At 47.4% G+C, this 11,028-nt stretch overlaps 1 protein-coding gene across 1 annotated transcript; it reads right to left on the bottom strand.

The window, feature by feature from the left end:
• LOC109835487 lies at positions 1,998-3,014 on the bottom strand. The gene has a single exon (XM_020403462.1). It carries the CDS (start codon positions 3,012-3,014, stop codon positions 1,998-2,000), a length of 1,017 nt encoding a protein of 338 aa, XP_020259051.1.

Genomic DNA, 11,028 nt, shown 5'->3' with positions numbered 1-11,028 from the left:
CGGTCGACCGACAGAACGTTCGGTCGACCGAAAGAAAGAATTCGGTCGACCGACGGAAAATCCGGTCGACCGCGAGCAGATCTGAAAAACAAAGAAACAAGCAGAGACTTCGTCGGTCGATCGGTGCGGTCGACCGATGGAGCTTTCGGTCGACCGGACCGGTCGACCGACAGACTCTCTGTCGCCCAGTGAGAATATGAACTCAGGTTCGGTCGACCGGTACGGTCGACCGAAAACAGATATGACAGAAACTGAAACCTGTTTTGCTGGTTTTAAAATGCTGTTTAAAAATATCAAATAAATTCCAAAAAATGTAAAACTTTGGGGAATGATTGTAGACATGATAATAAACATGCTACAACGACTGGTTTCGAAAAAGGACTTCCCAAATGAAAAATATCATCATTTTGCAAAATAGTCCAAAACACGAAAATGTAAACATGTGAATTTTGACATTTTGGCTAAACCAACTTTTGAAACTTTACAAAATGATTTTATAGACTTGAAGAAAGATGTAAACTATTGTTATGAAGTCTATAAACAATGAATGTAGTATTTTATCAAAATACACATATAATGCACTAAAACATGATTTCATTTAACTAACTAAAATTGATATTGATGAAATCATCTATATGCATATGAGTATGAAACAAAAATATGTTTTCTAATTATATTCAATTGTTTCATAGTAAAACTTGAAAACTATCAAACCAAAACATATATGTATATATATATAACTATATATATACAAAAACCAAAACGTGTATGTGTGTATATGATTGAGCTTAAAGCACTAACACACATAATATAAATTCCTAAACTAAATTACCCAAGCAATGATCTTGATCTTCAATAAGCTTGACTTGGTAATCTCGCGGATGAAGCTTGAACTTGGATCTTGAACTTTGAATAGCAAGGCTTCACCGACATTCCGCCAACCTCCTTTGGATATGATCGTTATGGCGCTATTCCATCCATCCTCCAACAACGTTGTTTGTCTACAATACATAGGAAAACACAAATACTAGACAAACAACATTAATGGTAAATTGTTTGTTAAACATCATCAAAAAAAGAAGGCCAACAAGCTAGAGACTTGGCCAGTGATTGGTTTCCATCATTGAAGAATGATGTAGCTAATTCGGATTTGTCAGCTCTGCCTATTCTGCCCATTCGATGCACGTAGTCATCTATGTCTTTAGGAAGATCAAAGTTGATCACGTGAGCCACGTGAGGGATATCGAGACCACAAGCAGCCACATCTGTAGCTACCATGGTTGGAGTCCAACCTCGCTTGAAGGAATTTAAAGCTTTCTCATGCTCCTGCAAAGAGCACATCAGTACATTTAGCACAAATTTAAGTTGTAACATACTATTATGAATAGCTATCTAGATCAAAATGTCAAGCATTCCGTGCATATTTTTGCATGAACTAAAATTAACAACATGTAGTTCTCCTAGCAAACAAGTATTTTCAAGAAGGGAAAAAAATATACAAACACTCATCTGTCCAACCCAATTCCAATTCAAATCACCCATATACGCTGCACCAAATTGCTTCACCTTTAATATTCGTTATATTTTGAGATAATGATAGGGGAAGAAGAAAGTCACCCAAACCCTTGAACTGGTGAAAATAATGGAAAAAGTGATGCTATTTAGCAAAATTTATGGACATATAGGCAACAGATCCACTTTCCCATTGGAAAATTATAATATTAAAAAATCCATAAAATGAGGAGCATCAAATTGATATTAACCCCAAATAAGCATCATTATAAGTATTTTTATAGTTAGAAAATTTTAATACCAGAATCTCGCTCCCTGGCATCGTAGTAAAACCTCGAGGCACGTCGTCGGACGGACTCTCGCTCCCTAGCATCTTCGAGCAACATGCCGTACAGGACGTAATCGATGATCGGGAGACGCCAGTATTTTAGATCGGGCTGATTTGAAACTTGATGAGTGGCGTTTGCTTCTGGAACGTCCTTTAGTCAAAAGAGCCTTCTGCTTGCCACGGTGACCCATTGAGTCGTCTCTAGTGGCTGGGCCAAGTTAGCTGCCAAGGATGAGAGGGCGTCCGCATACGTGTTCTTGGAACGGAGCACATGCTCAATGCAGAAGCTCTCGAATGACTCCACTAGCTTGGTAGCTGCTTGGTGAAGCGGGATTAGATCGTCATTCCTTACTTCGTACTCGCCCGTCATCTGTTTGACAATTAGCTGAGATTCACCGTAGGCTTCGAGATGTCTTATCCCTAACTCTCTTGCTAACTCGAGTCCAATGAGTAGCGCGTTGTATTCAACCACATTATTGGTGCATGGCTCTGTTAGAGAGAAGGCTCGAGGTAATACGTGGTTATGCGGGGAAGTGAGGACCACCCCCACTCCTGCAACAATGGATCCACTTGTGCCAACGCGAGACGCGCTGTCAAAGAACATCTGCCAAACCTCTGGCGAAGAAGTTGTGTTGACCTCAGGGGGTTCATCTGGCAAATCTTCAAATATGTCAGTCTTCGCCCCTAGCAGATGACTAGCCATAAGATCACAGATAGCCTGTCCTTTGACTAACTTCTGTGACATGAAGTGAATGTCATACTGAGACAATAGGAGTGCCCACCTGGCCAAACGCCAGTTTAAAGCTGCGGGCTGCATCATAAAAACTCGGATGGGGTTTATCCGGGAAATGACGTGGATGGTCTGGCTAACCAAGTAGTGCCGCATCTTTTGGATGGCGAATACTAAGGCCAAACATTCCTTTTCGACCATCGGGTATCGCTGTTCGGCACCTTGTAGGGTTCTACTTAAGTAGTAGATGCCCTGCTCGTGGCCAGCGTCGTCATTTTGTGCCAAGAGGGCGCCTAGAGAATGCTCCATAGCCCTGATGTAGATGAGGAATGGCTTTCCTAAGATTGAAGCTGCCAGAACAGGTGGGTTTGAGAGATAATCCTTGATCTCTTCAAAGGCCCGTTGGCAAGGCTCGTCCCACACGAAGAAAGTACATTTCTTCATTAGTTTGGAGAAGGGTTGACACTTACCCGAAAGATTCGAAATGAACCTCCGGATGTAAGCCAATCGTCCCTGAAGGCCCCTTAGCTCCTTAAGATTTCAGGGTGGCTGAAGCTCTTGAATAGCTCGCACCTTGTCTGGGTCAATCCGGATTCCTTTCGTTGTGACGACGAAACCGAGGAATTTACCGCTAGACATCCCTAAGAATAACTTCGTAGGATTCATCTTGAGTTGATGAGTCCTCATGAGTTCGAACATTACCCTCAAGTCTTGGAGGTGGTCATCTTTACAGCGACTCTTCACGACCAGGTCATCCACGTAGCATTCGACCGTCTTCCGCAGGTAATCTCGAAAGATCATGCTCATAGCATGCTGGTAGGTTGCTCCAGCGTTTTTGAGTCCGAAGGGCATAACAGTGTAGCAGTACAGCCCCATAGGAGTCCTGAATGAAGTGTGCTTTTCGTCCTCCGGGTGCATTTTGATTTAATTGTACCCTGAGAACCCATCCATGAAGGACATCCTCTCAAATCCACATGTGTTGTCAATGATGACATCCGTGATGGGTAGAGGAAACTCATCTTTAGGGCACGCGGCATTGAGATCCCTAAAGTCAATGCAGATGCGAATCTTTCCGTTCTTCTTCAGGACTAGAACAATATTGGCTACCCAGTCAGGGTGCTGTTCCTCTCTGATAAAGCCGGATTTGATAAGTTTCTTCACTTCGGCCTCGATTGCTTCCATGATCTGCGGACGAACCACCTCTGCTGTTGTTTGACTGGTTTGGCATCCGAGCTAATGTTGAGGCGATGCATGGCGACCCGCGGGTCGAGGCCAGGCATGTCCTCATAATTCTATGCGAAGACGTCAATGTATTCCCGTATGAGGGCAATGAGATCTTCTTTCTCCTGAGAGGGGAGACTACCACTAATGAATATAGGCTTAGGGTTCGTCTCATCACCCATGTTCACTTGGAGGATTTCATCTTCGGTCGGTGATTCACGTTGCTCGAAGCGACTGTTCTACTGAGCGTTGACGTGGCGGTCCCATGTCTCGTCATAAAGCGGGACCTGTCCGTCCCCTGCCATTTTGGCAGGATCAATTGTGGTCTCGTCATAAAGCGGGACCTGTCCGTCCCCTGCCATTTTGGCAGGATCAATTGTGGCCATGTTGACTGTGAGGTTGTTGAACAAGTCTCTTACACTGACGTCCGAGTCCCATGCTGAGATTGTCGAACATTGATCCCCCGAACGCGTGTAGTCGGAATCCTCGTTGACATAATAGAATAGATCCGAAGAGGAAGAGGAGTAGCCCAAACCTCTCCGAGTCTTGTTGAAGTAATTTGAGGGTTTGCCTTTAGGTACGTAAGCAGGTCGGATGACCGTCTTGCACCCCCGGCCGTAATTTAAACCCTCTGGGCGGGTAAGGTCATACCCCATGTCGCTCATCATGCGCCTCGCGATTTGACTGTACTGTGAAAATTAAGGCGCGGGGTCCTCATCTTCAGACTCGTCCCACAATGTGCGCAAAGGGTGATCGATTCATCCGAAGATGATATCCTTCTGGTAGTTATCTCGGGCTGGTATGATAAGTACAGCTTGTGATGACTTGATCGGCTATGTCTTCGCGACATACGACGAGCATACAGGAAGGTGCAGGGAGCAGTCGTTATAGAGTTTCGACACTAGGTTATTAGGCGCATCATCCTCAGATGTTGAGCAAGATGACAAATAAGCAAAGTTGAACTTCTCATTCACGATAATCTCCTCCGCCTAAACAACGTTGGTTACATTGTGACTTTTATAACCGATTACAATTGACTCGAAGTTGCTCAGGACTAGGCTGTCGCCGTATTCGGGCTCGCTATCCTCCTCGTTGCCGCTCTCCGGTTCCTCGACCGGTGGCTCGTCGGGGTCTTGGTACAGCAAAGAGTCCGTGAAGTAGTTTTCGACGCCTTTGAAGGGTTGCTTGTCGGCTACTACTGTCTTCACGCGATCATAGTCGTCCACGTATTTTAAGCATTGATGCAAGGTAGATGGGACTATCCGGTTACTGTGGATCCATGGTCGTCCCAAGAGCATATTGTAGGATGGCTCGGCGTCGATGACATAACAGGTCACCTCTGTCTTCATGTCGCCTATCCGGCACTTCAGGCGTATTTTGCCAAGCGGTCGTGTTCCCGTGGCGTTGAAGCCGAAGATAGTTGTGGTAGTTGTGGACAGACGCTTCGAGGGCACCCCTAGGTGTTTGATCAGTTTTAGAGGTACAATGCTTAATGCAGACCCCGGGTCGACTTGAATCCGATCCACTTTCGAGGAACCGACGTACCCTGTGAAGTACGGCGGTCGATCATGGGAGGTGCTTTTGATGAGCATGTCCTCAGGAGTGAATGTAATGCAAGGGACGCGCCTCTCGGTGGTCTGGTAGCACATCGCACATTCCTGTTCCGTGTATTTTTCCCTCGAGAAATGGATGGCAAAGACTTCCGAGTCGACCAATGCTTCTTGTAGGGCTTCCCGGGTAGGCCTGGATAGCCGCAGAAGGTCATACATGGTAATTCGTACGGGGATGCTTTTTAGTTGTATGAGTACGTTGAAACGAAAAGGTTGATTAGTCGAGCTTGGTTTATCGATGCTCGGAAGGACTGCTGCAGCTGGCCTTGTGGAAGGCCCTGCAGGGTCTTCCGTTCTCACCGGATATTCTTTAGTGGCGAGGACGGTGATTTCCTCCTCGGTATCGGTGGGAGCGGTCATTGCTATCTTATCTCCATCCAGGATGGCGGAGATGATGTTGCAAGGCTTTCCCTTAACCTCTTTCGAGGGCTTTGTAGTCCATTGTTCATCGCTGAGGAGGTCCGGATGGACCCACATCACTTGACCCGATGGCAGAGTCAGAGGGACTAAACCTTTCCCTCCTTGGTTGTGAGGGTCGTCATTAGTGATTTTCAGGACTGCCTTAGGGATAAGAATTACCCCTGCTAGAGCCTGGACCTCCGGGAGATCTGTCCCAAAGCTCAAGGTGATCATATTCGTGGTCACCTGCTTTTGAACCTTCTCCTTCTTTAGGACTCCTGCGTCGTAGAGGGCCTGGAGTTTATCCTTGAGGATGTAACACTTGGAAGTGTGGTGGCCAAGGAATCTGTGATAAGCACAATAACTCGGGTCATTAGTTTTGTTCGCCTTCTTAGGCTTCGTGTCCTCTGGCAATTTAATTCGATTGTTCTTGAGTAGAGTATCGACTGTTGCCACCACCTGGTCTTCTTTAAAGTCGTATTACCATGGGGGGCGTTGCTCGAATTGCCTAGGTTTCGGCCTTTGAGCAGTCTTGGGTGTCGAGGCAGAATCGACGGCCATGATCTCTTTTCCTCTCGTTCAAGGAGGATTCTTTAGTACGGCCAGCTCCGCGGCTCCCTTCTTGGGCTGTGGCTCTTCGGCCTCTAACCTTTTGATCATATTTTCCACTTGCTCGCCTTGACGAACAAATTCTTTCCAGGTCCGGGTTTCCACCGCGCTAACCTTGGATAGAATATGGATCGAGAGATTATTGCGGCACATCTCGATCAGCGTGGATTCAGAAACTTGATCCCGATAGTGGACCGATCGGTTCCTGAACCTCTTCACGAATTCGTTGACCGACTCTGACTTCCGTTGTTTTTCGGCGAGGAGGGTGGCCATCGACACCTCCGTGTCATTGTCGAAGAAGCAGGCCAGGAAAAGTATTTCCGCGTCGGCCCATGACTTGATAGAGCCGGGTTCTAACTTGCGGAACCATTCAAACGCCACCCCTTTGAGGGTGCCTATGAATAACCAATTGAGAATAGCGTCATTCCCCATAAGGAATCCGGTCTGCGCCATGAAGTAATAAATGTGTTGCAAGGGCGAGCCCTTGCCATTAAATTGTACTAAGATAATCGGTTTGAACTTCGCAGGGTATGGGACGGTATCCCACTCGACAGGATAGGGTCGGACCACCCCCAGCTTGTTCATGTTTTGCTGGAGTTTCAAAGCGTTGAGTTGGCTTTGGAACTCGTCGAACCTCTTGTCGCGGGCGCTACCCCCTAGTATATGACGTTCCTAGCAAGGTTTTGGAAGAGTAGTCGGATTGTTGACCGATATTATCCTCCGCTTTAGTCACCGGACGATAGGGAGGTATCCAATCTTTACTCCCCATCTGTCGCAGTAAGGTGTGTTGGGTTCTTTTCTTTTTCTTCTTCTTCTTCTTGTTCAGAAGCTGCTCCAACATCTCTCTTAAGGAGTCTATGGTCGCCTATTGTTCTTCAAACCTTTGGGCCACCGCCTGTTCTTGTGTGGGTTCGGCCATGTGTACCCTTGCCAGAGCATCCTGACTCGAGTGAGATGTTTGGGATGTAGCTACTGCCGACTAAATCTCGTCTTCACCGTCGGAGGGAGGTGCTAAGGTTGAATAATCAAACCCAATGCTCACCCCCGTACGACTACAGGTATACAAGTATATACCATCTCATTCACGTTGGACAAGTGGAGGATTAGGTCCCAAGAAGGGGTCCGAGTCTTGTGAGCCAGAAAGTACGGCTTTGCCCTTGTCCGTCATGTTGATTGTAGCGGATGAGAGCTCTAGATCGTCGACGGCGCGTCCTGCTTGATGATGACGCCCACAACGAGAAGGTCTCGGTCAAGAAGGTCTTGGAGAGAGCCTCTCGAACACTGAAGGTTTCATCGTTCTTATACATTGACAGTCATCGAGTACTGTTTGGATAAGTCTTTCACAGTGGCACTGAGGATTCACCTCATGTATGGTGTGTTTGCGAGTTAAGTGAACCCGGAGATCTTCTGTGGGCGATCGGCGACAACCCCCAACGTCAGACGGGTCGCCTGGGTGATTGCACAAGAGAGTTTTGGATGCACCCCCTGGTGTATACTGGGTAGAATGTTTAGGTGTTGGAGTCAGCCGAGCTTGCCCTGACAAGCGAGTCTTCACACTTAGGCGAACTCCATCATGCAGGCGAGACTCAACCCTTTGCTTACGCAGGCAAGTTTTCGAGGTATCACCTACTGCTTTGCCTTTGTGATCAAGGCCCTCCCGCTTATCACACTTATCCGTCAAGGGGTCATGGCGAGGTTCGCCCGCCCTCGAGGGTTTGCTCGTTTGGGATGGTCTATTCGCATCAGGGATGTGACCTGAGAAGCGATGTTCGCTCGAGCGGGTGGTCCCGTCCATCTTGGTTGGCGCTCCTGATTTGGAGAGCCTTCCAGTGTCGGGCGAGTTACCCCTTCGTCTAACACTTTTTGAGCCTGTGTAATAGTTCAGGCCGTCGTATGAGACGAAGGCTCGGGCCTCCTGTCGGGTAAGGGCCTGTCGTTGCCGTTGGCGAGCTCTTCTGGAGAGAGGAGCGTCCGTACGGATGGTAGCAGCATGGTCTGTGTCGGAATAAACCACGGTTTCCTCCCGGGCGGGCGTCTGCGAGGGTTGTTTAGTGACCTATCTGGTAGGCTTTCGCCCCGTGCTCTCGACCTCTGGCTTGGCCTTGATCGATTTGGAGGGAGTAGGTTCCCCTGACGTGACTCGGATAGAGTCTTCAGGCACGGAGGCTTTGACCGTTCGAGGTTGGCCTCTATGCACAACTCTGTGGCGTTTGCGGGACGCATCGCCACCAGAGGAGGAAGAAGACAAGTACTCTTCGTACTTGGCTTGGTCGAACATGATTTCTAGGGACTCCACAGTCGTCCCAGCAGCAACCTCGTCGAACTGAGCTACCACCATTTCGGTTGAAGAAACAGATTCTCCCACTGTGGTCGCCATCTTCTGTAGGTGTGAATTTTCGATCTCCCGAAACGAGGATTTCGTTTGTATTGATAAAATAGCTTATTACAAACTAATGAATCGAAAATTATAACAGAAGTAGAGGGAATGCCCTCCTTGTTTAACGTGGGGACTTTCGGTAGCTATAGGACGCTTCGCTCAGTTCTCGCACCGAGTCTGCTTCCCTTGGACGATTCGATTGAGGTTGCTGGCGAGCTTTAGTACGCAGTAGAAGCACAGATCGATGGAGTTCGAATCTCCGAGTTTAACGGCGATCAGGGCTTGAAACTGGGAGAAGGTGCTACAGTGCAAAGATTATGCAAAGAGCTTGTCGTCAACTCTGTTGAGAGTCGAGAGCTAGTGGTTCTGTTAACTGATTGAATCAATCAATTGGTTATGAGCGAATTACTGAACGCTGAACCTCTTCTTTTTGTCCGGAAGAAGCCCTTAAATAGAGGAGAGACGGCGTGGCCACTCCTTGAATCGTAGGATATGACCATGTTTAGGGTTCATACTGTGAGCGGATGCTTGATGGGTTCGGAGTACTGTACTCCTTCCCTTCACGTCACGAGGAGTGGGATGGCCCCTCCTTGTACGTGGGATAGCGGCTGTCCAGCACTCGAGTGGGTTTAGCCAGCCTGCCGTTTGCAGGCGGATTCAGCTCTTGACTCGTGCAGGCGAGGCGAGCTTCCTACAGACAGATCTGGCAAGTGACTGATCACTCGTACTATGAGCGGCTACTTGATGGGTTTGGAGTACTGTTCTCCATCCCTTCACGTCTTACGGGAAGTGGGAAGGCCCATCCCTGTACGCGGCGTAGCGGCTGTCAAGTACTCAATTTAAGTCCAGTTTGCTTTCCGTTTGCAGGCGGATTCAACTCTTGACTCATGCAGGCGAGGTGTGTTGGACCCTAGAGGGGGGGGTGATTAGGGTCAAGAGGCTCTAATTATGCAATAAAATAGAACAAGCAAACCACAAAACAGAAAATGCAATCACAGTAAGTGAGATAGGGTTAGGAATCGTTATCCTTGACGTGCGATGTGTTAACGAGGTTCGGTCCGCTGACCTACGTCCCCGCTCCCCACTCTCGAGGAGAAATCCACTACACACCCGGTTTGGAAGCCGAAACTTCGTCTACACAGCGATCCCTCTCAATCTCTCACTATACAGTTGATCTCAACAGATCCTACACCCTCACAGTTGATCTACACAAGATCACACTCACACAGCAGTAGAAATAGTGTAAGACTCTCTCTTTACAAGTCCCTATGGCAAAGAAAAAGAGTGCAGTTGAAGCTGGGAAGTGAACACACAAAAAAACTCAGAGAAAGAACAGGTTTTGAAAATATTTGCTCAAGAGAAAATGGCAGCTCTAGTTTTTTTAAGCGTTAGGGCACAGGAGAAGAAGATGGGTTGGTTTAAATAAGAGAAACCTCTCTGTTCAAAGACAAAAAACCAATCTTCTCAAAATAGAAACAATCTCCTAATAGACTGTGCCAGAGATAGCGAACAGCTGGCACAACAACCCAGGGCAAGCGACCGTTTGAAAAAGGCATCGGTTGACCGACTGACTTTTCGGTCGACCGACGTATTTTCCGGTCGACCACGAGCCTGGTCTAAAAACGAGAAAACAAGCAGAAACATCATCGGTCGACCGGTGCAGTCGACCGATAGAAAAATCGAGATTTCGGTCGACCGCGCCGGTCGACCGACGACCTCTCTGGAGCCCAGTGACGAAAGACGTTAAGTGCGGTCGACCGGTGCGGTCGACCGCATTCTGATATGCTCCAGAATTGGTTTTTGACTCAAACTAAAATATTTGGAAAATATTCATTTGACCTCTGAAAATTATGAAACTTTGTAAAATGTTTTTAATACTAAAAACAAACTGTTTGGAAAAAGAATTTTGCAGATAGATGCAATCCAGTGATGTGACTCCTGCTCGAACCAGGAGCTGCCTGATGAGTGATGTATCCACAGTGAATGCTCTCATGCTCCTCCGTCAAGCTCCACGACATCTCTCGTGTCACAGCCTGACGCCGGAGCTCAGTCAACGAACGATGCCGAGGAATCTTCGGTTAAAAGCTTAAGTATGAAAACGTGTGTGTGAGTCCCAATAGCTTCAAGTGAATTCAGTAACTCTTTGCCCCTGATTTTCAACTAACTCTGACCCTAATTTTCCCCCGGGAAGAAGGGTTGATCAAAGGCTCTCTTAAAGAATGTCTCGGATTTAGCTAAGATC

Source organism: Asparagus officinalis, chromosome 3 (genome assembly GCF_001876935.1).
Source record: "Asparagus officinalis chromosome 3, Aspof.V1, whole genome shotgun sequence".
NCBI classification, from domain to species: Eukaryota; Viridiplantae; Streptophyta; class Magnoliopsida; order Asparagales; family Asparagaceae; genus Asparagus; species Asparagus officinalis.
The sequence above is the reverse complement of the archived record's forward strand: the minus strand, read 5'-3'. Positions and strand labels throughout refer to the sequence as shown.

What these genes read in the sequence shown, in the direction of transcription:
- LOC109835487 (XM_020403462.1), bottom strand. Translation starts at nt 3,014, where the DNA reads ATGAAGAAATGTACTTTCTTCGTGTGGGACGAGCCTTGCCAACGGGCC.